This window comes from Sphaerodactylus townsendi, linkage group LG08 (assembly GCF_021028975.2).
Source record: "Sphaerodactylus townsendi isolate TG3544 linkage group LG08, MPM_Stown_v2.3, whole genome shotgun sequence".
NCBI classification, from domain to species: domain Eukaryota; kingdom Metazoa; phylum Chordata; class Lepidosauria; order Squamata; family Sphaerodactylidae; genus Sphaerodactylus; species Sphaerodactylus townsendi.
Genome location: NC_059432.1, coordinates 25,394,259 through 25,422,219, shown reverse-complemented (window position 1 = coordinate 25,422,219; position 27,961 = coordinate 25,394,259). Strand labels below are relative to the sequence as shown.

At 42.9% G+C, this 27,961-nt stretch overlaps 1 protein-coding gene across 6 annotated transcripts in view; it reads right to left on the bottom strand.

Annotated features, from left to right (window-relative positions):
- Window positions 1-27,961, bottom strand: part of COL13A1 (collagen type XIII alpha 1 chain) — a 248,821-nt gene that overhangs the window by 196,444 nt on the left and 24,416 nt on the right. For all 6 annotated transcript variants that reach the window (XM_048505280.1, XM_048505279.1, XM_048505281.1 and 3 more), the window contains exon 2: window positions 26,362-26,431. In XM_048505280.1, the coding sequence (XP_048361237.1) occupies window positions 26,362-26,431 (70 nt within the window). The remainder of the gene's footprint in view (window positions 1-26,361; window positions 26,432-27,961) is intronic.

The following is a 27,961-nucleotide window of genomic DNA, read 5'->3' as shown; positions in this document are numbered from 1 at the left end:
GAATTTCTCCAGCTCTCTTTCAGTGGGTCAGGAATGTGTGTGCTGTTGCTCAGGATTTTGTGAACTCAGCACAGGCACGCACTGGTGTAAATATTTTTGCTAAATATTCTAGACAGAAATACACACAAGCACACCGAGTTGCCTTTGAGGGAGAAGGTTAATCAATCACCTGCAAGTTAAATGGGGAAAGAGAGTCTATGCTGTCGAGGAATTGCTCCATTGACATTCTTCTGGGGTGATGCTAGAGGAGGGTTTGAATTAAACCATACATTGACTTCATCAGCAATGTTTATGGCTGTGTCTATGTGTGTTTGTTAATGGCCTTCAAGTCACTTCCAACTCATGGCAGCCTTATGAATTATCTCAGGTCCTGCAAACTGAAGGCTACACCTTCCTTTATACAAATTCATTTCGTGATTGGCCTTCCTCTTTTCCTGCCAACTTCCAATTTTCCTAGCCTTATTGTCTTTTCCAGTGAGCCCCATCCTCTCATAATGACAGCAAAATATGACAGCCTCAGGTTAGTCATTTTAGCTTCTAGGGCAGGGGTCTGCAACCTGCAGCTCTCCAGATGTTCATGGACTACAATTCCCATCAGCCCCTGCCAGCATGGCCAATTGGATTTGTAGTCCATGAACATCTGGAGAGCCACAGGTTGCAGACCCCTGTTCTAGGAGAAGTTAAGGCTTGGTTTGATCTTGAACTTACCTATATGTCTTTTGGGGGATCTATAAAACTCTCTTCCAACACTACATTTCAAAGGAATCTACTTTCTTCTTAAGGCTGTATAATGTGGTTTTATTGCTGTATAAATTTACTACTGATACTTTACCTGGTTTTCAAAGGCTTTGGGAAAATCTGGATGGGGGGGGGCATGGATGCCCAAGTGAAGCAAACAACTGCTTAGGATACCAATCAGTAACAGGAGAATATGGAGAGACATGCCCCACACTCATAACTCTGCCACATGGACTAGGCACAAGACAGCTGCTTTCACTGCCCACCTTATACCCTATGGAGCTACCCGGGAAAAGGGAGCTTGGGGTCACAAAATGCTCTGAGTCAACCCTGAGCAGAAATAAACAAAGTAACCAAATCAAAGATGGGACTGAAAAGGTATCTGTACCAACCTCTCTACAACAATTCAGTTCAGACGACCAAATTAGTTAATAGTTTAATGTGGATTTGCAACTGCTGAATGGGTCTTGTGGAGTTTATGTTTTCACACATTTTCAAATATAGTTGAAGGATATTTGAGCACTGGTCAAATATGCAAGGCCTGGCATGGAGGGTGTTTTCAGTAGCATTTCCATGGTCTGTATGACTTTAAGACTCATTTAAGAGACTGGGAAATCCAGCAGAAGTGGAATAAGATCCATGACAGCAATCATGGCAAAGCTATAGCCCAGAGTCCAAGTCTTTCCCGGAAGTTGTTATGTCCCTACCAGGGTTGCAAGGGCAGATGAGTAGAGTCATCCAAGAGTTTAGTAGAGCATCAGAATCCTTGGAATTCTCTGCTCTGCAGCTCTGAGAAGCTCCAAAGGTGTATCTGAGGTAGGGCTCGTGCTCCAGGCGCTGCTTGAGAGGCAGCCCAGAGCCCCCACCCTGGAAGCCTTGCCCAGGCTCAGCATTAAACTGCATGTCTGCCCCTCAAACTCCATGTGGAGTTGGGAGCAGGGTTGCAGTTCATTTAGAATAGAATAGAATAGAATAGAATCTTTATTGGCCAAGTGTGATTGGACACACAAGGAATTTGTCTCCGGTGCATATGCTCTCAGTGTACATAAAAGAAAATACATTTGTCAAGAATCATAAGGTACAGCACTTAATGATTGTCATATAGGTCTAGTAAGCAATCAGAGCAATCAATGAGAAAGTAATAAAACATAGAATGTAAAATCATAAAATAAATAGAATGTCAGCACGGAGCTATAGTCATACAGTCATAATTGGGAGGAGATGGGTGTAGGAATGATGAGAAAAAGTAGTGCAGTAATTATATAATAAATATATAATAAAATAGTTTGACATTATCGAGGAATTATTTGTTTTAACAGAGTGATGGCATTAGGGAAAAAAACTGTTCTTATGTCTAGTTGTCTTGGTGTGCAATGCTCTGTAGCGACGTTTAGAGGGTAGAAGTTAGAGCCAGTTTATGTCCAGGATCTTGTGAGGGGTCAATAAATATTTTCACAGCCCTTTTGACCACGTGCAGTATACAGGTCCTCAATGGAAGGCAGGTTAGCAGCAATTGTTTTTCTGCAGTTCTGATTATTCTCTGAAGTCTGTGACGATCTTGTTGGGTTGCAGAAACAAACCACACAGTTATAGAGGTGCAGATGACAGACTCAATGATTCCTCTGTAGAACTGTATCAGAAGCTCCTTAGGCAGTTTGAGCTTCCTGAGTTGGTAGAAAGAACATTCTTTGTTGTGCTTTTTTTAATGACATTTTTTGATATTAGGTGATCATTTTAGGTCATGAGATATGATGGAGCCTAAATTTAAAGGTCTCTACTGTTGATACTGTGTTGTCTAGTATTGTGTGAGAGGAGGTAGGATGGAGGTTTTCTCCTGAAATCTACCACCATTTCTCACGGTTTTAAGTGTGTTCAGTTCTAGATTGTTCCAGTGGCACCCGCGAGGCTAGTTGTTCAACCTCCCGTCTGTATGCGGTTTCATGGTTGTCATAGAATGAGACCAATCACTGTTGTATCATCTGCAAATTTCAGTATTTTAACAGATGGATCATTTGAGATGCAGTCATTGGTATACAGAGAAGTCAATTGAAAGTACACAGCCTTGAGAGGGGGGCCCCTGTGCTCATTTACACAGGTGTCTGATGTAATTTTTCTAGCTTCACCTGCTGTTTCTATCTGTTAGGAGCTGTGATCCCACGTACAAATATGCTCAGGTACTGCTAAGCTGATTGGTTGGTTAGAAGAATGTCGGTCTGATAGTATTGAATGCTGAACTAAAGTCAACAAAGAGGACCCTTGCATAGGTCTTTGGCGATTCAAGATGCTGTAGGATATAGTGCAAAGCCATACTAACAGCATCATCTGTCGATCTATTTGCTCGGTATGCAAATTGCAAGGGGTCCAACAGTGGATCCGTGATGGTTTTCAAATGGTACATCACTAGCCTTTCAAAAGTTTTCATAACTACAGATGTTAGAGCAACTGGTCTGTAGTCGTTCAGTTCCTTGATGGAAGGCTTCTTCGGCACTGGGACGATAGTGGAGTGTTTGAAGCAGGAAGGAACATAGCACATCTCTAGTGATTTGTTAAAGATTTGGGTGAAGATGGGGGGGGGACACGTTCAAGGCTGCACTCAGCCTGGTCCAGCTTTAAGCTGTGACCTGCCCAGGTGGAGGCCAGCTGTAAACTGCAGGCTCTGTCTTGGCCCAGATTTATACTGCTGACTCCACCTTCAAGGTCCATGTGACTTCAGAGGCAGAACCAAAAGTATAATGCTGAACCCAGCCAGGGCAGAGCCTGTCATTCAAGGCTGAGCTTGCTTTGAAAGAGGAACATGTAGTTTAAAGCTGGAGCCAGCCAAGCCCAGCCTTGCACAGCACCCCCCAAATCCATGTGGAATTGAGGGGGACACATTGGCCAGTGCTTGCCCTGGGTGCTATCTTTAACAGATTTGCCTCTGATCAGCTCACCCAGAAGAAGGACCAGAGCATGGATTCAAAGGTTTCTAGTTATAGCTCTGCTGGTTCCTAACACTATGTGTCCTCACAAATCTTGGATTTCTACTCAGAGCTTGGAAACTAAACTGTGTTGATACTTGGATGGGAAACCACCCAGAAAGACTGGGGCTGTACAAAGAGTCAACGAGAAGCCATCTTTGCTCATCTCTTGTCTTGAAAAATCCCATAAAGTGGGATTTTCTTGGGGTTGCCATGAGTCGGTTGCAACTTGATTGCACAATTTACCTTAAACAATTATTTAATCAAATCTATGAACATTAAATTGAAGGATAGGGCCACAATTTATGCTCACCTGCCTGATTTTTGCACGATCTTCTGACACTTTGCAAAAATGCAGGGGATGTTTTGGATCAATACTCTCACCCACAAACACTCATTGATCTTAACATCTGAACAGACCTCTAGTCAACCCATGATAGAGACAATACACTTTTCTCTGGAAACTGTATATTAACGCCCTTGCACCACCAGTCCCTTTTTCAGACCCATGGATGTGTTTATATGCTGAAAACAAATGACTCATTGGTATTTCTAAAATAAACAAGCCCCATTCTTGACTGCTGTCTGCCAGGAACCCATTGTTTAGGAAGAACCCCACAGATCACTGCATTTATGTAAACAGAAGGATAGCAAAATATTTGGAAGAGCAGAAGTTTTCACTTCCAAAGAATTTTTTTCTTAAGAAAACCTTCAAAGGATTAGTTAGAAGAAAAGTGAGGAGAGAAGAAAAACTTATTTCAAGACTATTACCAGTTGTGCTTCATCCAAGATTCTCTAGTCCATTAATTTTTGTAGGCTGACAAACTGTAAAGGCATGCATGCGCAAGTATAACACATGCTGTCAAGTCACAGCTGACTTATGGCTTACCACAAACTGTGGGGTTTTCAAGGCAAGAGACATTCAGAGGTAGTTTGCCATTGCCTGTCTTTGCATGTGCTGAGAGAGTTCTAAGAGAACTGTGACTGGCCTCAGGTCACTCAGCAAGCTTCATATGGAGGAGTGGAGAATCAAACCTGATTCTTCAGATCAGATTCTGCTGCTCTTAACCACCACACCATGCCAGCTCTCACAAGGTCTAACAAACAGAGCCCCATAATAAATCACACAGGGAGGAAACAACTGGGAGTTTCTCCCAGTAAATAGAGCAGGACTCCTCAGCATTGGAGACAGCGAATCAGCTTCCTGCTATAGAGAACTGCTGAGGGTCAGGGCAAGATAAACAGGTTTCAAACCTAAGTAGTATAACACAGAACAGTATAACTTTTTCCTCCCTCTTAGATACTCACAAGCTCTGAGGGCCCTGAAAGGTTTAACTGCCCCAACTCCTCATTTTCTCTCTCCTTTTTAAAAGGTTGAGACTCAGCTGCCCTCCACAGTCTATGCTTCTTGGAGAAAACACTGAGCATGCTCAGACATCATCTGGGTATAACGGGAAGGGGATCACTGCCTTTTAAAATTTATTTTCGGTCCTCCAGTTTGCCTCCTTTCAACTGACTTTCTGCTGGTGTATTTAATGGCACCTAAAGTGTGGAGAGTTCTCATTTAGACCCACGGAGAGCAGGTCAGAATAGGGAGGTTCTTCTTTGGTTAATTCCTCTAACATCATATTTATCTGCTGCATTCCTGAAGAGCCATTTCCTCATGTCTTTTGAATCATAGTTTTCGGATGTGAATTAAAAGTTCTCATCGTATTTGGCAAACCATTTTCACAGAACAACATCCTTAAACCAAGTTTTTTTAAAAAATGAATCATAACGAATCCCATAAGGAATTCATGCTTTCCTGAAAAAAGAAAACCAAGGAGCCGTGATAGTAGATACATATTGCAATGTCGTGCACGCATAGCATAATGTCATAGAGAAAGAAGAAGGAGACTGACAATAACCGCACACACTAATGCAAGAAACACCCAGTGTGTGAAGACGACTCATTTTGGGAAGTGGGTGTGTCCTCAGTGAAAACCTGGTATCTCGGCCAGTTACACTTGATGTAGCAGATGTGGATGTCATGGACATGATCATGCCCTCCAGTAAATTAAAAAAATATTGTGAAAGAGGAAGCATACGCCTTTAAACATGTGGTGGACATGTGCCCGACAGTGTTGCAATGACATCAGAGCACCTGTTCACTCCATGTTTATAGATACGTATTCTCCTTCAAGCTTTTTACTCTCTCAGACACCGAAGCGTACATGGCAGACATGCCAGCTGTATCAAGTATGAATCAACCCCCAAGCACAGTTTTCCAATCAGAGTGTATTTGGTAAAACAGACACTAAACAAACCAGAGGCGTACCTAGGCAAACTGGAGCCCTGGGCAAAACCTGGGTTTGATGCCCCGCCCATGAGCGGTCACCCTCCCCACCGTGTCCAAACAATGATTTTTTTTCCACCAGGTCGTTTCAAAGTCACCATCACATTATAGAACATGCCCCAACTCACAAATCTGAACACAGAATGGGCCATGCCACACAGCAGACATAATTTTTGGAAAATGTTTTCAAAATGTTTTATTAGTGTTATGAAAACATTTTATGGTGTTGTATCCAGTCCCCCCCAATTAGGAAACAGCATCACTTTCATTGGACGAACTCAGGACCCCAGATTCTCCCTTTAAGGTGGATTTAAAAGGAGAATCTGGGCTCCCTAGTTTAAACAAGTGATGCTGGAATCCACCCCCAAACAGCATCATTTTCAATCAACCTTAAAGGGAGAATCTGGGGTCCCAAGTTTAAATGACATTGAAAGTGATGCTATTTTGGGGTGGATTCTCCCCCACCCTGAAACAGCATCACTTTCAATATTAAAACTGGGGGCCTCAGATTCTCCCTTGAAATCCATGCCAAAGGTGGTGGATTTAACAACAACAACAACAACAACCTTTATTAGGCATTGAGAGAATAAAAGAAAGAGTGAAAACAAGCATTGGCAGGAAGGGAGTGGATTTAAAAAAGAGAATCTGGGAAAATTTAGGGGCGTGCCTGCTGTCGGGGGTGCAATTATTAAGATAGCAGCACCAAAATTTGAGAGTATCTTAGTGAGACCTTACTAATGATAACACTCCAGGCTTGGTGAAGTTTGGTCCAGGAGGTCCAAAGCTATGGACCCTCAAAGGTGTAGCCCCCATCTCTTATTACCTCCCATTGGAAACAATGGGGGATGGGGAGCACTCCCTTTGGGGAGTCCATAACTTTGGACTCCGTAAACCAAACCTCACCAAACTTGGGTCATATCATCAGGAGAGTCTCCCCAAACAATCCCTGAAATTTCGGTACTTCTAGCTTAAAATCTGCTCCCCTGCAGGCCAAAAACGGAAAAACTCTGAAAATACAAAAAAAAATCCTTCAAAAAAAACGAACCTGCAACTTTGTCGCCCTCCCACAAGGTGGCGCCCTGGGCAGCTGCCCACTTTGCTCCAATGGGAGGAACGCCTCTGAAACAAACACTTATACCAGTGTGCAAGAGTGGAAACCACTGTGTGTCAAGTGATGCACCAAAAGAAGTGGAGCCGTAGGGGAAATTGTGCCCGGGGCACGATGCAGGCACTTGCACCCTTGCCACAGAGCTGCCCGCCCCTTCCCCGCTTCCTGTAACACCTCTCTCCATACCCCTCCATGGCCCAGCCATGCCCCTCACTGCAACAGTTTCAGAGCGGCCCCCCACCCAATCTGACATGCCACGCCATGTAGTGACACGCTCATATATGGTTTGAATTGTGAGATCAGATCTGACTTGCAGAATATATATGTTCATTAACATGGAAACTACATTGTCACGATAGGATCTGACAGAAAATAATAGCGCATATGCAAAACGTGAGTTAAAAGATGCATTCTGCAGCACAGACTAAATAGTCACTCTCACTGATGAACAAAAGATAGGATCATTTGCTAAAAGACATGGTTTTGAGCTACACTGAAAACTGACACATGGATATTTCATCCACAGAGGCACTGGCATCCATTCTGGAGGAAAACCCAAAATAACTCTCAAAGCAGCAAAGTTATGCACATTATTCTCGATGGTCCCAGCGAAAGCTTTTGTTTTGGAAGTTTGCTTCAGACACACATTACAGTTCCTTGTAACCACTGGAATCTTTGCAACTGCATTTCTTCGACAAAAATAGCATGTGATCATAACAAATCGAGAATTGAAAATATAACATTGTTCACAGTGATATGGACCAAATAAAATTACTTGGCAAAAAAAAAAAAATCTGCTGCTGAGGCAGCCCACATCTGAGCCTCCTATTTTCCACGACTCCACCACAGCTGCAGAAGATCTTACGGGTGACCCTGGCAGAAGATAAAATCTTGAAGAGATCGAATCCCACTTCACTAAAAGCTCCATTACTGGGAAGGGCTTAAGAATGTTAAATAATCCTCTCTGGGGACCAGGTGAGCAGAGCTGTAGCACGGAGCCGGGGAGCAGTACGATAGCAGCTCGTGGGCAGAGCCTGGCAAAGCATGAAAGGAGCTTTGTGGACCTTGGAGTAGAACCAACAGCAAAAAAAATCTTCGCTGGGAGGACCTGATGACCACTGCCTTTTCAAGCCCTAATAAGAGAAAGCAGTTAGGATCAGTAAATACTAAAATAGTGGGCAACTGGCAATCCTAAACCTCCCAGCTGCCTAGAAAACCAAACACACAGAAAAGTGTACGGCTTAGCAGAACTGCAACACAGGCTGGGGGGTGCAAAGTATACTGTCTTTAGCTTCTCTTGGATCAAAGAGAGAGGAATGGGGTGAATGTTATTAAATCTCAGGTATGACTGCGAACTACAGCAGGTTTTATGACTGCGTGGGTTATAGAGTGCAGTCTCACAAAAAAACATCTGGGATGGTCCTTTGTTAAATACAGCACCTTTTCCCCTCCCTTGTCCACCTGGGATCTGGCCAGAGAGCTTTTGTGCCTGACAAGCAGGCATGGCTGTGGCCCATGACTTCCGGGGGGGGGACAGAGTGTCTTGTTACAAACCCTGCCTAGCTCGTTGAGTGGGTCCGCGCCAGACAAACTGACAAATCACACTTCCTCTCAACACAGTCTCTGGCCTGAAATAGTCAGACCATTCCAGTTTGGAGTCCCCCCACCTACAAGAATCTGAAGCATCGTTCTACATCCCCGGATGGAGCACACAAGTCACAAGGCCTTTAATCTTGCAGGCAGATTAGGAGCCCCAGTGTCTGCCATGCTGGGGTCTTGTGCCAGAAGCCAACTAAGGCCCCATAACAGGACACAAAAGATCATTTTTAAAAAAAATAAATAACAAAGGCAGATGAGTACAGTGATACCTCTTTCCCAATAAGCAACAATTTTCACAGATGCAGAAATAGTGGCTTCTCAAACAGTACTTATTAGAACGCTAATTAAAACACTTAAAGAGATTTCCTAACTTTGTGGCTTGGGTATGTGTGTTCTCAGCATTATACTTCAATTACTTGCCAAATTCAAGATTAGGATAATCAAGAACATGCCCAAAGCTAGTCTCCACATTCCATCTCCACCAGCCAGCCAGATGACCCATTTGCCCTAGCATGCTGCTGTGTTCAGAGCTGAACCCCCCTGAACTGAATCCTTGACAAACTAAGTTGACTTTCAAAAAACCCAAGTCAAAGCTAGAAAATAGTTGGGTTTCTTTAACAATAACATGCCAACCTTTTATTTGGCATTTAAAATGGTGAGCCTTCTAGAGCCGCTGCCAGGCTCTAGAACCTGGCAACTTCTAGTTGGGTTTCTTTCCAAGTTCCAGTTCTTAAATTCAAGCCTCCAAACCTAGATCATCAGGAGCACAAGAAGAATTGGCTTGGAACAAAATGATGGAGGTCCTGGGGAAACTGGGTTAAGGAGGCCAAGATCAAATGCCTCAATTTCCAACTCTTGATGGAGTTCAGCTCTCATCCATGCCTCTGTGTCAGGGAGTCTAGCGAGGATGAGTCCAAGATGCCTCCCTTTCTTTGGAGGCCCAAGTCACAGATAAGGGGTCAGGAAGGTGTTTACACCATCTCTGCCTGGCCAGCAGTTTATGTCCCTACCTGTCCCTGCCCTGGGATCTAGCCACACAGTGATCCATGCAGTGGACACCTCCAGGACAGACTACTGTAACTGACTCCTATACAAAGTGCTACCCTTGAGACTGCTCCAGAAATTACAACTAGTCCAGAATGCAGCAGCAGCAAGGGTCCCTGGCAGGAACAGCTTTTAATGGCAGCACTTATACAACCAGTGCTCCACCAGCTGCACTGGCTCCAGACCCCTGAATACTGGGATAGGAGGTTCAAGACTTTGGTGCCTTACCTTTAAAGCTCCTAAATTGACTAGGACCATCCATATCCTGCAAGACTCTTTATATACTCCCCAAAGAGCACTCTGCTCAACTGGAACCAAAATGCTAGCAATACCTGACATAAAACACATATTGCTTGTCCTCAACCAGAGCTAGGGCTTTCTCAGCCCTGGTGGAACTCTCTGTTGGAAGTGAGAGACGCCAGAAGTCTGTGGGATTCGATTCAGTTTGCAGGAGGCCTGTAAGACCAGAACTGTTCCCACCTGGCCTATGATAGAGGACACTGGTTTTTAGCAGTAGTACATTAATTGGCTCCCCCCCCCACCCCACCTGCTGCATCCCACCTAGGATTTATGGAGTCCCTGTGTTACATTGCTATGTTCCCTGTTGTTCACCCATAAAAATAAAGAGGAGATTCTCCCATTTTGACACCACCTGATAGGATTAGGTTTTGTTAATTGTTATTGCATTTTAATACAGTTGATTACTTGTAGTTTAGGAGAACCAAAGCTGGTCCAGAGAAGGTGTATATGTCTGTTTTGATGAATTCTCCCAACAAAAAAATCCAAGACACAGATCCAAGGGCAACTATGTTCCCACATCCCATCTTTTTATTGTTTTTTAGTAGCTCCAGAGTATAGTCAGCATGGGACTCACAGGACTGTAGTAAGGAGAAAATATGAAAGAGAGGGATGATGTAAACCCACTTCAGTTCCCCACTGGGGTGAGAAAAACACTGTATAAATGTAGTAAACAACAGTTAAAATTGTACTATTGAGTGCTAGCCCATCCAAAAAACTGGATTTGTCATGGGGCCACTACCCACCCCTCACTAAACTGCAGCCTGCGACCACGCAATGAAAGCCTCCGTGGCTTCTGACCGCGGAGACATTTGTTTCCCCTGCGTTTGCAATTGTTCTTGAAATAGCAGCGGGCAGCAAAGAAGCGAGTTCGTTGCAATGAGGGGAATGGGCTCGATTGGCTGTAATGCGGGCATTGATGCGTCATGAGTTCACGAGAAAGTGGCGGCCAGCTGGTAAGGTCTCAGGTGGTGGCGCAGGAAGTTGTTTTATGATAGGTTGCTTTGGCGTGAGTCGCGAGCGTCATCGCTGATCAGCGGACAAATCATCAACGTGTTTGGAAATTGAAAGCAAGCCAGCTCGCCGCGCCGTACTCTTGTACTTCCTCATTACGTGGCCGACATTTTCCATTTGCACCGGCGAGGCTTTGAACAAATCAATCCAGCGCGCACAGGCGGGGACACCCCCACTTAACAGATGGCTCCCTCTGTTCCCTGATTGGCGTGAGCTTAACGTCTGGCGAATCAGCGGCACTGGCGAGGTTCCCCACAACCCGCGCTTTACCGGTTTTAAAAGTTGCTCTTTTAGGCGGAGCTAATTTGCCGCGCAGCCAGGAGGCGGGAGAGAGGTAAATCCCTGGCAGCCGCGCAGTGAGCGCCGGAGATGTGGGGAGCGTCCAGGACCCCCGTGGCTTTTAAAGAGGTGACCCCGCGGCTTATGGTGAGTGGATAGTGACCCGTAGACTCACAAATTTGTTCTATATACAAGTGGACCAAATGTAGGTGAAGAATGTCTTTTAAAGCTATATTATCTATCCAGGTACAGAAACCCAACTACGGAATGCACGCTTATTTTTAAAATATATAGAATTGGAAGCAAAGTATTCTAGCTTTTGAAATACATAGGATAAGTAGGCAGAGAATATAGTTCACCTCAAGGGCACCCTTCTTAAGTGGCATACTATATATGTATTTTCAGGCTTCAGATTTTAGTGAACGTTAAACAAAATGCCCACTGGTAATTTCCCATAGGGTTGCCAGACTCAGCTAGCACTCCCCAGAAGCATGCAAACAGAGACTTCTGGGATATCACTTCCTGTTTTGGAATAGGAGGTGATGGGACAACACTCTAGGAATTTTCAAATTTCTGTGGTGAAAACCATAGAGATTTTTGAAATTCCTAGAAAGTTATAAAATCACTTTCTGAAAAGTGTTTCTGAAAAGGTAGCAGTGTCCAGGCATTCACTGTCACCATTGTGCCCACCAATTTTCCCCAGTCACCTATTTTCCACTGAGCAAGGGAGGGAACAAGGAGCATTACCGGGAGAACCCACTGCTGGAACAGGATAAGTGGCAACCCTAATTACTGTCGCACCCACTCTCTTTCCGTTCATCCGCTCCCTCCTTATTCAGAAACATTTGTAAACATACTGTTCCTTTTCTCCTTCTGTTAGGTAAACGAGAAGGGACCAATAAATGGCCAATATTCCCAGAGGTTCTTCTGATGTCGCAGGGGGCTTTGCAGGGATTGCTGTCCATTTCCTGATGGGAGAAGTGATGGAGGAGCAGTGTGATTCTTTTGAACTCCAAGCAGCCTGTGTGCTAAAAAGAAGCTTGTGAGAGTTGCTGTTCCATTCCCTGTATCGTCTCTCCTACCAGAAATTTGTGGTCACCCTCAAGGCTACTGTATTGTTGCATGGGGTTCTGGGACCAGACCCATTTTCTGGTTAGAGGGGCACAAGGGAAAGCATCAGACTACTCAGTCTTACTTTTTTTTTTCCTTCTCAACTACAGGAGGCACTTATTCCTTTAGGGAAAACTGGGGTTGGACGAAGTATCTCTACTTCGTAGTGAGCCTAACCATGCTAACGTCTAGAAATGACCTGTTCAGAGATGGGAACATCTTCACAAAGCTAAACCTAAAGCCATATTATTTGCCTTCCATGTACCCCACAGCAATAAAAACATTCGGAGAAAAATAAGGAAGTTGTGCAAGAAATTTCCCAGAGCATCTCTAAAACAGGCCTGACGATATTTCCCAGCAGAAATTTTATTTTTGCCGGACGGATGGTGGAATCATTTCATTCAGCTATGCCAGCACTGGCTCCCATAGCAGGCAGCAGGGTGGGGTCAGCCTGCTGCACTTTGGCTGGTGATTACACCATGTTCTTTGTGTCAATGTGAGAAGACGCAACCTTTCTACAAGTCAACATTACCTGCAGGCCACAAGCAAAGAGTTGGAAGCACTCTCCACCCAACCAACTGTATGATGTAAGCACTTGCTTGTTTTTAATTTTTTTTAGCTGCTGCAGAATCTATGGCTTCAGTCTTACATTTTATCCCTTTCCTTCCCACATCTGCTTTTTATATCAACCGATCGGTTTTTTTTCCAGATACTAAGATTACGTGAGTTCCAGAGGTCAGGACTTCCCTTTAGTTACCTGGATATACTGGGTCTAGCACCCAAAAGTCTTGATCCTGACTTCAATACAAGTTTTACAGTACCAGAGTTGACAGAAATAACAACGTGCTACTTGGAAAGGTGGAAAACTCATTTCACTTTTGTTTCCGACCCTCTTGCGGGTTCAAAAGTTTGACTCAAACTCTGCCTGAGACTGAAAGCAGCTAGGAGGAGACAGAGAAAAACGACGAGTAAAAAAGCACATTGCCACGAACTGAAGCAAACCGCCAGAAGAATGGAAACCAATGAATAGCAATAATGAAAATTAGGGATGCTAAAACATTCCATCGTAAAATCCAATTGCCTGGCAGACAGAATGATGTTGCTTTTGCCCAGTTTGGGGGGATATTTTGTTTTTGACACTGAGGTACAATACAGTGGTTCTCACACTGTGGGTCGCGACTCAAAAGTGGACTGAGGCGGATTTCTGCATGGGCCAAAAACAGTGGTGTGAAAATGGTGTAAAATGGTTTACAACAGTGTAAAAGGACTTACACCATTTTCACACCATTGTTTTTGGCACATGCAGAATCCGCCTGAGACCCTCTTGTTGATTGGTCTCAATGCCAAAAAGGAGGATGAAGAGAAATGGAGGCAGTGGTGGGATCCAAAAATTTTAGTAACAGGTTCCCATGGTGGTGGGATTCAAACTGTGGCGTAGTGCCAATGGGGCTGGGCAGGCACGACGGGGGCATGGCCGGGCATTCCTGGGGCGGGGCATTCCTGGGCGGGGCTGAGGCAAGGACGCAGCCACTGCGTCGGTCCTTGGGCGGGAAACGAATGCACGCAGGCGCAGGCTGCCACGCATGCCGGTGCACCTCCTGCTAGACTGCTTTAAGTTCTGCGTGCTACTGCTGAGAGGAGGGGCATAACTAAGGCAAAAATCATGTGGCAAAATCACCAATTAGTAACTCGGCACACACAAATAATTAGTAACCTACTCTCGGGAACCTGTGAGAACCTGCTGGATCCCACCTCTGAATGGAGGGAACTATTAGAAGAGGTTTGGGGGGGCAAATTTGGGTTCACCTCTGCACAGTGTACTAAATGGCCAAGAATTATAGTTTCATAAGAGGGTGGTCAGGTGCCTTGCTATGTTGGACAATCTCCTGCCACCATGACTCTGTCCACCATTACTACTTGACATTGCACTATCAGCAAAAAGGCAGGAGACAGCATCATGCAACAAAGTGATGCCATTTCTGAGTGAGCACATGGAAGTGCCTTCATCATATTGAGTGACACCCCCACCTTGCCCTGCTCCACCATCCCAAAACCTGCTTAGTAATCCTACACACACATACATTGAGTATGAATAATAGAATATCAACTTCTTCAGTATTAACTAGGACAGGGGTATCCAACTCTGGTGCCCCAGATATTCATGGACTATGATTCCCATCAATCCCTGCCAGCATGGCCAATTGACTGATGGGAATTATAGTCCATGAACATCTGGGGTTCCTGAGTTCGACACCCCTGAACTAGGATGATATTCCTATTTAGTATGCTGTGGGGGGGGGGGTGTACTGTGGAGTTACTGTGCAACTGAATCCCCAAAATGCAGCAAGTTTAAAATTTTAAAAGTTTGAGAACCAGCAGTAGAGTAGATATAGTTCAGCAGACAGACTTGTGGACCAGGGCTGAATTCCCTGTTCCCTTCTGAAGTGTACTGATTGGTCTGTGTGCTATCCACTTCCCACTCAATATATGTTACAAAAATTGCTATGATGAAGAGGCTGAATTAGATAATCCATGTTTTGAGATCTTTACCAAAAAGGTGTGATAAAAGCTTGTCATATCTTTAAAAACCGTTTTTCGATTAAGAGGAACTGGATAGAAAATGTGGTCAGAGCCAAAATTATTCCGTGTATTTCAGAGGGGGGGAAATCCAGCTGTCAAAAAGCTCCCACCCCTCCGCCTTAGATTTGTCAGCAGTGCCTCATCTTGCAACGTCTTTACATGTACATCATTTGCCAGGGTGATGCTGTCACGCAGCCAATTCTGGCTGGCTCCACAGTGTTATGACACCATCCTGTCACACAGCAGGCAGTTTGAAAACATCTGGTATCAGCTTTCAACTAAATAAAAGCTACCTAAAGCCCTGACCAGATAGGGGCATGAAAGGGTGACCAAGATCTAGGTAGAGCCTGGAGATCTCTCAGGATTACAACTGATCTCCAGGTGACAGAGATCAGTTCACCTGGAGAAAATGGCTGCTTTGGAAAGTGGATTCCATGGCATTACATCCCACCGAAGTTCCTTTCCTCACCAAATCCCACTTTCCTCTGGCTCCATCCCCAAATCTTAAGACATTTCACAAGCCAGATCCAGCAACACTAACCACTGCACATTGCAGTGGAAGGCTTACATATTAGTTTACATGCATTAATAGACTCCCTACAGATGGAAAAGTAGCACAGCATGTGAAAGGCATGGAAACAATTTATTTTATGTTCTAAGTGTATTTTACTTCATTTATACCAGCCAGGGTTTCCGTGGTACCCTGGGGTGCCGTGAGCATGTCCCAGAGGTACCGCGGCAACACTACCGGCCCCCCTCACTTTTGTGGTGTCTCTCGCTGGTGCCAGCAAGGACATGGAGCTGACCCAGGAGGCAGGGCCTGCCGCAAGATCAGCAGCCAATTCCCGCAACCCCCCCCCGTGTTTCCCTTCACCCTGGGAGGGGAAGGCGGGGGGTGGCAAGCAGGGGCGCTGGGAGGGGAAGGTGGGGGGATGGCAGGGGTACCGTGAGATATGAAGAGTGAGGTCAAGGGTACCCTGATGTCGAAAAGGTTGGAAAACACTGATTTATACCATGCCTTTCTCTTCACTCTCTCCCTCCTCCATTTTACCCTTACAACATCCCTGTGGGGTAGGTTAGGATTAGATTTTTTTACTGGCTCAAGGTCACCCATGGCAGAGTGGGGATATGAACAAGGGTCTCCCAGTTTCCAGTCCAACACTCTAACCACTGCACCACACTGGATCTCAGTTTTCATATGAGGAAGAATTAGACCGCACACAGCGCGAAGTTATACATCCCATTCTACTGCATCTGTAGACAAGGTCTAAGCTTACTTCAACAAAAAGTGAATAAAGAGGCTTAAATGTTTCAATAGATAATGGGTTAGATCCTATGATTCCTTTCTACCAACTCTTCCTCTAACAGACAAACAGTCTGTTCAACAAACAAATACACCAATGAAAGCCTTTCTCTGCTATGAGAAGATTTAGTGGAAGAGTATATGTGTGGGTGTTCAGGGTCATCCAGTCACCTCTGACCTCTGGTGACCCTATGAATGAATGTTCTCCGAAACACCCTAACAGCCTTGCTCAGGTCTTACAGACTTGAGGGCCATGGCTTTCTTTATAGAATCAATCCATCCCATGTTGGGGCTCTCTCTTTTAGGTCCAATTTCGTTCGAGGGAATCATAGGGTCCAACCAAACCTTGTCAGAACTCTTCTCACATAAACAAAGATTTTGTTCAAGGGGTATCACTGAAGAATTTATGTTCACTTTTCCCTAATATATTATTCCAATGGTTTACCTTAGCAAAATTGTTTATACAATTATACTATATATGCATGAACTTTAGACAATTTGGCACATCCTCCGGAATCCTAATACAGTTCACCTCATCTTCACCTAATGAAGTGGGCTCTCATCCATGAAAGCTTATGTCACAAGCTTTGAGTCTTTCAGGAGCCAGAGAGCTCTTCTACCTTTCACAAGATACTAAATGCATTCATCCCTTGGTTTCCAGCAGTCTAAAACTGGAATAAAGAATTCATTGTTGTGGTAGTCAGGTCAGCGCTTCACACAACGGGCAGCAACCCCTGTTCCTATAATGCTGGAAGGACATCAGGAGCCTGACACAGTTCACAATAACATTCACCAGAACCAAGGATATGAGGCAGAAACAGCCAGGCCTCCTGCCACTAACACCCTGGCTCCAGCACAGAGACTTCCTGTACAGTTTTCTTCTGACCTTTAAACATTTTCTGACCCTGCACAAAAGTTCTGCTCCCAGTGGGTGGCCACACCTATCCCGGAACCTGACAGAGCAGAAGTGTCAGCTAGCCTGATTAAGGAAACATATATTTCCTTATCTTGTCTATAAATAGCATTAAGACGCTATGTTTTTTCCTCTTGCCTGTATTACTGCTCACTGATGGCTGAAGTAATTCTCTCACACACAGTTGTGTATCTTTCTCACTGCTTTCTTTGGCCTTTTACTAGTGTTTTTTTGGAACTATCCTTGGGAGAAGGGGTCATTCCCTGGTTGACTCTAGGCAGTTGCAGAAAGTCTGCAGATAAACTTGCGTTCATTTTGCCCCTCTTTATATAAGGGGCAGCTTGAAATTGGGAGGGTGGAATCTGTGGGACATGAAAGGCTCTGTCACGTATGATATTTATTTTCAGTAACAAACACAATGTGTATTTGTTTATCGGCACTATGAAGGCTGGCTTCATAAGGAAGTCTCCCAAAACAATGTTGGTTCACTAACAGCTCGAGAAAACCTCTAAGCTGCCAGGGAAGGCCGTGCTGTCTAAGACTGAAGAGCCCGCCTAGCTCTTAAGCATCTCAGGCATTAGGGGAAAAATGTCAAGGGTGAAATGGCTTCCAAGGTCTCCTGATTTGAGAACCCACCGAAAGAGCATATTAGAATTGCTTGAAGTTAACCAAGGCCCCACCTGCCAGAACATCCCCAATTTTGGAACATGGCTGCATTCCATCCACTAAATTCAGGAAACTAATTGAAAGGGGTAACAGCAGGAATTCTGCAGATGGCATCTGCGTCCTTGAAATATTTGGCAAGGATAAAACAGGTGCCGACAAACAAAAAGAGAAGTTTTATATGTGTGTGTACACACACTGCTCACTAACCAGCTAAAGGATCATTCACTCAGGATGGGGTTTCATTCAATCAGCTGCCTCTTAAGCCCAGCAAAAAACTTGCCATTGTTGGCAAACACTGTTTAACAAAGCCAACAAGTTAAGTGCCAGTCAGCAATTTATGGGAGAACTGCTCAGTTCCATGACCTGTAAGAGTGGGCATCCTCCCAAGTTAGATGAAGGAAGAGCTGTTCTTCACAGGGATTAAGCCCAGTCTATACTGCAGAACATCCACAAGTAGTCTGGAATCCTAAGAACAGTTTTCCTAGGAGTGAATCCCATTGAATAAAAGGTGACTTATGTCTGAGTAGGCCTTCTGCTCCAGCCATGGATGTTTAGAAATATTGTTCTAAAAATCTACAAGGCAAGATAGCGGCACCCACATTAGCATATATAGCTTCCTAACAGAAACTCAGCTACAGTTTTTTTTTAAAAAAAAACTGCTAGTAAATAAATGAGGGATTGTTCAAATGGTTGGTGGATTTTTTTTGCTTTTTTTAAAAAAAGATTTCCATTTAGTGCAAGTGAGGCTTTTAAATACTGTTTCTAATTTTAATGCTGGGCCTTTCCCCACTCGTTCCCCACGTCGTTCCCCTCTATGCCACATGCTGCTCTCAGCCCGCAGCATCCCAGGTGCGCGCTCGGCCGTCCCCACGACCCCGCACTCTGCGCGGGGCCATCAAAAGGCGCCGTTAAGAAGAGCACCTGGGATGCTGCGCGCTGAGGGGGTGCGACAGCGGCAGCATCGGGGCGGCTGCGCTGTCGCCGCCCCTGTCGTGGGGAGCAATGAGGAACCCCGCGCTACACTCCGCAAGTAGCGCAGGGCCAAAGGTAAGTGGGGAAAGGCCCACTGTTGATGGCTTTTATTGCTCTTATTAATTGAGAGTTAGATTAATTTTAATACCTATTTTTGTGTGTTTTAATTATGTATTTATTTCCATATATATATATTCCATATATATATTCATGAAGATTTTGAACTGTTTTTGGAAAGGCTATGATTAAATGCAATATAAATTAATGTAAGAAGAAAGTATATAACTGACTAAGATGTTCTAAACATTCAGAGAATATCAGCAGTATCTGAACCTTTGGAGAAAAATAAATATATAAATATTTTCTATATTATGCTTTTAGATGCATAATATAGAATCTATCATAATACTCCAGATATTAAAGGTTTGTTCGTGCTTTGCTAACTTGATTTACAGGTATTAGGGAATGTGGGGAGAAGGGGCTTATCCTATATTGCCAAAATTGTCACAGCAAATGCTGGGAAAATTTGAAGAGTGTGTCAGGGGAGGATGCAATTTGAGGAGGGCGTAGTATCACTGTAGAATCTTCTTCTAACCTTGATGATAAAGACCACAGAGACATGGGAACATTTCTTGACAATCACTATGAAGGCCATGTTCTAGTAATGTTTTCTCTTGCTCCGTTTTTTGAAGGTGAGGGACTGGGGCTGAAGGTTGGGGCTTTAATGGCTATGGGTAGGAAAAGGGTAAGTCTAAGCTTAACTCTTTCCTCTGCACCATTTTTCCTTACTTGAAAAGATCACTACTTATGCCTCTGGAGAAAATTATTTTGAAGCCCTCAATATACATTACATTTCCCCAGGGGGACCATTAGTGGCTACTTGGCGCCATTTCAGGTCAGGAAAACAGCTTGCTGTTGCCCCAATCTGAATAAGGGGTCACTCATCTAGCAATCAAGTTCTGAGCATGAAACTCTCAGACTTCATCTATCAACCAGGAAAAGTGCAGCATGCTGTTAAGCCCTCAGACGAGGTCTGAGAAAACCCAGGCTTAGTCTCCAATCAGCCATGAAGCTCACTGGGTATCCTCTCAGCCTAAACTTTCTTGCTGGGTTGGAGAAAGAGAGAACCACACCTTGGGATCCTTAGAAGGATGAGTTAAGCATCGGTAACTGACACAACTTCTGAAGCCATAGGAGATAGCCTCCTGAAATACTGCTCTTCATACCAATGCCTTCAATGTTTGGCTTGCCGCCACAGATACTGCTTCCAAAGAGTTATGTGCACAAGTCTTTAGCAATGGCTACAAGCTGTGAAATAGTGCTACAGTAAACTTTCATGTGTCCCCACCCAAAGACAAATCAATGCTTGCAAAGAAATCATTTTGCATGCCCAGCAATGCTTAGTGCAATCCTGCCCCCCGCCACTGGCAAAACATTTGCCAGTAGGATTACTAGCCTGAAGACAGGTCCTGGGATTCTTCCAGGGTTACAATGGTTCAGACTACAGGGATCACATCTCCTGGAAGAAACTGCAGTTTCAGAAGGCAGACTCTACACATCACATCCCCCTCTGACCTCCCCAGATACAGCTTTCAAAAATCCAGGAATTTCCTAAAGTGGAGTTAGCAACCCTACTTGTTAAGCTAATGCAAAATTTAAAAAAAATAGAGAGAGCTTGTCACAATGAAATAGAATCAACATTTTTGCCTCTCTTTGGTCATCTCTTCCCAACAAATCTAGATTTACAGTCCTCCACATCTGTCTATCATCACTCTCCGAAGATGTTCTGTTGATAGGAAACTGGAATAAAGGAAAACTCAAATAAACTTCATTTTTCAAAATAAAACATGGGGCCCTTTCTACAGAGACTGACACATTTAACAAAACAGGGGAACTCTTCGCCCCCGCCCCAAGTTTGGCTGGATATTAGTTGGAAGTCTACGGTTCAACTATCCAACAAAAACACAGCCCTCTTCTTCGTTGAGAATAGCTGCCTCTCAGACAACAGACTTCCCAGGAGTATTTCAGCAGCAAGCCAAATCCCCTTTTTGATAGTGGCCAGTGCAAAAGAAGTCTACAAGACATGAAGGGATGGAATTTTACGAGACGTTTTGGTTTGCTTGTAGTCTTTGAGGCATTATGAGAGTTGTGCTTTCACTGCCCCAGTGGTGCACTGGCAGACAGCGTATCACCTCTTTTTTGTCTGTTCTTGCTCATGCTGTTTATGTTTTGAAGAGTTTGTCTCATGCACATCCTTCATAGCAATGATGCAACTGAGTGTCTTAACCTGTATGTTTTTGCAGCTTTACTATCTGCACATCACATGTGTGCTCCCTCAGGTGCTGATGGGATTTTGCAACATTTCAGGAAAGTTGTCAAGATGACAGCATGGTATAAATAAAACCGCACAGGCCAGAAGAAGATGCCTGCACAATTATAACAGGGGTGCCATTTGAAAGGAAGAGCCCATGTGCCCTTGAAGGCAACTCAGAAATTTTAGATGGTACAGAATGCTGCACCTTGTTCTTTAGCAAGAGTTGGTGAGAATGTGTGTATTATAGTAATCTTAAAAATGCTGTATTGACTGCCTTTTTTATTTTCAGGCCCAATTCAAGGTGCTGGTCATTAACTATAAAGTCATCATGGAGAACCCTCATATCTGCAGTATTACCACTCCCAATATACACCAGATCCCATGGCCATTCATCAGATCAAAGCCTGCTCAAGGTGCCAGCAAACAGACAGGTAAGGTCATCATTGTTCTGAATCATGCTATCTTTTCTGCAGTGGTGCCTGTATTTTGAAATGCCTTTCCTGAATATGTCAGGAAGACTTGTGCATTGCTGGCCTTCGACCTGAGGAACGGCCATTAAATTTGCTTTCAATTTTGCTTTAGGCAAAAGTTTATGATTACTCTGTGGATCAGAATCATTGCCAAAATAATCTCTTGTAATTCCATAATCTTTCATGTTCACTAGACACATGCAAGATTGTTAACAGTCCCCTATGATTATTGACAGTTTCCACATTTTCATTCTGTGCATCTTTAAATTTTCTAAGCGCTTGTCTATAATTTATAATATTCAAAATAGTATATAAGAATGTAACAAAAACATGTTAATACCAACTGGCGACCCTACTGACAGGACAGAACCAGTAGCCCGTCTTCTCCACTTAGATATCACCATCACTATCAGAAGTCAAAATAAACAAAAGATATAATTCACTGTCTGTTAACTGATGTTTTATGAGCCTCAATCCTTTTAAAACTACCACTACAAGCAAAGACATAAATTACTTTACTCTAATGTTGTCTCCTTTCCCCAAGTTGATAATTCCAAATTATTGTAATAGATACATTCAGTTGGATCCCTTCAAATTTTCACTCAGTATCAATGCCCCTGCTTACTACATCCCCCCATCTCATATGGCTTTTCTCTAAGAATATCCCATGATAGCCACCATAGCCTTTTCAGTGGTTGCCAGTGGAAAAGCTGACTGGATCCAGCTAGGACTGCCAGATGCCTGGTGCCAAATGGAAAACCCCAACTGTTGCTTCCCAGCCCCCTACTGATAGGAAGAATAGGAAATCTAAGAACTCAGACGCAACATCACCATGGCACTATAGGAATTTCTCTGGTAGCTTTGGTTTCACCACAGAGATTCAAGGTAACCTTAGAGTGTCTGCCTAACTGAGTGACATCTCTTCCTGTTACACAGACAGAAGTGATTTTACAGCACTGCATGAAAACCTTTTGCCAGGTCTCCACCCCGCTAGTCTCCTACCAGTTACCAGCACTGGACAAACAACTCTAGACCTAACCATTCAAATAAACCATTCATCAGGAGCAAGGGTCCTCTTATTTTCATTAAATATACAAGAAGTCCTCAACCATTTCCCTCACTGATCTACAAACATTTTGTTTGAAAACTTATAGCAATGCTTATTTATTTTATTGAAAACATTACATACCAATTTTTGGTACAGCATCCCCCCTCCCCCCCAGCAGCTTACACCATATCAAAATTGTATTTATATACTGTATTTATAGTCCACCTTTTGCTCTGAGACTAAAAACTGATTACACATTGTAAACTGATGATAATCTGTATCAGAGGCATCTAATAAGCACAATATAGTGAGCTACAATCAATATGAAGAGACATCTGCAAGCAATGCACTAGGACTAGGATTCCTGAAAACTGAAAGACCATCAGCCCAATTCAGGCAAACAGTGTTGGCGGAGTCGGCATGTCAGAGGCGGTGCTGCGCTGCCTCCCACCAGCTTCCCTGGTGACATAGGGAGGGAGGAAACTCAAAAACCCTCCCAGCTGCTAGAACTCCCCCTATGGAGCCCCTATGCACTTGCCCTATCCAAAAGGGTGGCGTAAGTGCAGAGCCAGGGCTGCAGTACAACTGGTGCCAAACCCAGAGTGGAAGCTGACCAACATCAACCTCACTCCCAGGAATGCCCCCACCACAGCCCCACCCTGCTGATGCAGCTGCGGGTGATGCGGGAGTGCTGACGCAAAGCTGGGTGCTATGGGCAGAGGTCTCAGGGCACCACAGCATCCAGGCACCAACGGATTTAATTTCACCAGAGTAAGTGCCCCGGGGAAGGCATTTTTGCCGGGGTAGGCCCACACCACTTCCAGCGGGGGATTTCCCCACCATCTGGATTGGGCTGCCCAGCATAACAGGAATTATTTGGAATGGGGCTATAAAGTGGTATCACATCAGTAGAAAACAGTGAAATAACAAAAAGTTATTACATGCAAGAAACTTATCCCACATTCTCAGAATGTCACACCTTATACACTGATTATTACATTCTTTATTAACTTTAACCTTATAATACCATAAATAGGCAGGCCATCCATATCTCAAATCATGTCCTTCTAAATCGAGCAATCATCTATTTCTCAACATAACCCACTCTTTCAACCAAACCAGACAACAAACGGCAAAGTAAAGTTTCGGTTCAGGTAAACCTAGAGCTCCTTTGCATCTTGCAATATTTTATATTTAATCCAAGATTTTTTCCCCTGCCAAACAAAGTTTGATACATTCTTCTGCCATTGTTTAAATGGAATATCATTTACCCATACCAATATTGCTTGAAACAAATATAACATTCTTGGTAATAATTTCATTTTAATCACAGAACTTCTTCCCAGCAACGATAACTGGTAGTTTATTCCACCTTGACAGATCTTCTTTAACTTCATTCCATGTTACAACATAATTATTTTGAAACTACATACAATTCATATTTGTCAACATAATATCCAGATATTTCACTTTTTTCCAACCATAAAACCTGGTTTACTTATCAATTATTTGATCTTGCAATTTAATATATTTTGTTAAAACATTTGTTTTCTGTTATTAATTTTAAATCCCACTAATGCACCAAATTCTTTCAGTTTTGACATTTAAAAAATTCAATTCCTTTTAAGGTGGCTCTCACCACAAGAAGTATTATTTATATGAGAAATTATGTTTTAAAATAGGTGAATATATTGTGACATTTTAGATTTTTCGCAAGGCGGAATGTAAAATGAAATCTAGTGAACAATTAATAGCAGCAGGAAATACCTCTCATTGGGTTTTTTATGCATAGTTACTAGAAAGATTTAATACAGATAAAAGATCTTACAGTTTTGAATGTTCAAAGACAGAAATTGAAGTGGAACTATGTTCATATTATTGCCAAAAGGTATAAGCTTTTGTTGAGATTTGAAACAGAAGAAGAAAGAGTGAAAGCTTGCATGCCAAGATGGGCCATACAAATGGGACAATGGGAGCATATGTGGTTAAAAGGACTTAAATTTACACCTGTCACCAGATAATTAGGCAAAGATAAAAATGCTTCGAATTTGTGTTGGAAATGTGAACATCATGAAGAGACTTTTTTTTATCATTCATGGAGGACTTGTATAAAACCAAAAAAAAATGGATACAAATACATTTAACAATCCAGACGATTTTAAAGTCTAATATACAAATGAAACCAGAAACCTTTCTTTGGGATCTTATGGACAAACAGGGGTTGTTGTTTTTTTTTTGGGGGGGGGAGTGCAAAAATGGAAAACTGCATCTACACTTCTAATAGAAGAATAGTTGGTGTAGCTATTGAAATTGATGGAGATGGCCAAATTTACTTCTTTGGAGAACTGAACTTATCTAAATTCATTGACAGTTGAAAACCCGTGATAGACTTTCTGCATTAAACGGAAAAGAATGAACTGATGTTCTGAGGAGCAGTAGAACTATAGAACATGTAAATAGATACCATAGAGAAAGGTTCAGACCTTATTAATAAGAATAACTAAGTTATAACTGTAATAATAGAAGAAATAGTGAATTTTTAAACGTGTTTATATTTAATGCTGACAAAATCGAGATCCCTTTTTAAGCTTTCTTTGTTTTATGTATATTTTTGTATATTTTTATTGTTTGTTTTTTGGTCTATATTTGTATGTCCTTAGTCTTAATAACAAACAAAAATTACTTTTTAAAAAACATGCAGCAAACTGATGTCCTATATACAGTGGTATTCCATAGACTCTTTTCTTTATAAAACACCTTCCTGAACTATTCCATTCAGTATAGCCTTATTAACTTTGTAGAAAAGCTCTTCTGAAGCTAATGAAATGAATACATAATTGAACAAAAATTACTCATTGACCTTTTAATTTAACCTCTGATTTAAAAATCTCCTTATACACAATTAAGACCTAATGTCAGGACTACAATTCCCAGCATGCACTGGCTCCCGCCTTTTTCCAACAAGAGCGGGAAAACACACTGAGAAGCTACATCCCACCAGAGCTTCATGGCCAATGAGAGACCAGAGACTGGGCGGGGGGAGAAAGCTGATTGGTTGTTGTTGCGTTCAGAAATAAAATAAATACTGGAACTGAGGACACGAATCCTCAGTTCCAGCACCCTGTATTTAGGGTGACGCAAATCAACAAAGTTCTTTTATTTAAGTTAATGGTGTTTGGGTGTGTTCAGCCTTACACCTAACAGCCTTGTCCACGTTTAACCAGGCTCCCTGACATTAGAGCAATTGAGTCGGTTTAAATGGCCATGATCTCTTTGCATTCCAGGGCAGCAGAACGGCCAATGGCATCAAGTGATGCAGGGTTTGAAAGGAGATGAGAAGACAAGAAAAATATTGCCAAAGTAAAAAGCTCATTGTTCTTATGATACACATACCAAAAACTATTACATATGTAATTTTTTAAAAGACTGAAACAAACACTCCTAAAAGAGATTTTTTTTCCCCATATTTTAATCTCCAATGAATCCAAAAGCTGTCGCTTGGATTTTGTTAAGAGTTGCTGGTCCCCATTACCCACCCAACTACTAAATTATCATATGATGTTCTTTATTGGAAGAAATACTATCATTATCTTCATGATCTGGAATATTCCTACCTGGTGGGCAGTTGCATCGCTGGCGGATGTCTCTAGTTTCCCGATGTCTTGGTAAGTTGAACTTTAATCTCTGTAAAGTGGGGGGAAAACCTACATTAATAATGATGAAACCTAAAACTGATGCATGTGAAAATAGCTTTTGAGAGGAATTCAGCCTTGAAGTACAGTGACTAACATACATCTGGTCCTGGGTCAAAGACAGACATTCAACTTTAATCTCAACATCCACTTGATTGAAAGCAGGCAGAGAAAATTCAATGAAATTTCTAAATATGTAGGGACTGAAAAGACAAGTATCTGCTGTTGATATATAGAGCCTATTTTTCCTTACAGAAAAATCCAACTGGTGCGTAAAATAATAGCAAGCTTGAACCATACACTAGGAGGGAAGGGCAATTTTGTAGAAAGCAATTTCTACAACCTTTTTGAGCCAATGAGCACCTTTGGAATTCTGACACAGTATGATGAGTGAAGCCACAAAATGGCTGCCAAAATGGTGCCATAGAAGATGGAATGAGCCATACAATGATGCTTCAGCTTATCTTCTGTCACACAGTGAAGATTCCTCAGGTTGTGATTGCAACAGTTGCTAAAGCAACATTTTAAGAAATCTGCACAGCCAATCTAATCTCCAGTGGCCAATCAGAAGTCTTCATGGGCAAAATCCCTGCCTGGTCACCCCATTTCTAGAAACATATGGTGGGCATCAGGAAAGGTGTTTCCATATGTCATGGCACCGACGGGCACTATGTTGGGGGCCTCTGGTTTAGACAAATAAGCTCCTACTGAATAGTAGGTCCACCTGTCTCAGAAGACAAAGCGGTAGACTCATCAATCCATGAACTTCACACAGACTTTGTTCAAATCTGTATTCAGCCTAAATTGTATAGTGTGGAAAATCATCTAGTTAGTATTTACATTGGACCAGTCTCATGTGACAAGATTATGTCTTAGGATGGATCCACACAGTCATTTTTACTTGCTGTCAGTATCACTTCATGGACATAGCTACATACTCTAGTCCTAGGGTCCTCAACATGATGCCCAAGGATATCATTGGTATCCACCAACATCCTCCCTGAAGCCCACCGATAGAATTTTTAGAAAGCATTTCCTGAACTCTCTTATGTTTTGCCAGTAGTCAATAAGCAATCTGATCTTCGTCACTTTTACCAATATCAAAAAGTACAGACTATGAGAAATTCATCAGAATGGGAGAAAAACATTCATATGACTTTAAGCTGAATTGCCAGCTCTGGATCAGGAAATGCCTGAAGATTCTGGGGGTGCAGGCAGGGTGAACAGGGTTTGCGAAAGGGAAAGACCTCAGGGGAGTATAATGCCATACATTCCCCTCCCCAGCCATTTTCTCCAGGGAAGCTGATCTTGGTCACCAGGAGATCAGTTGTAATAGGAGATCTCCAGGAAGCTGGGAAGCCTACTTTAAACACAATACAAACAAACTGTGCAACATATATGTTTACCTAGAACAAATCAGCACATTGCACATCCAACCGCATTACACAATTTAATAAATTCCATATAAATACCATATAAATACCTCTGCATAACTTACAATCATATACACCATGTAACTACC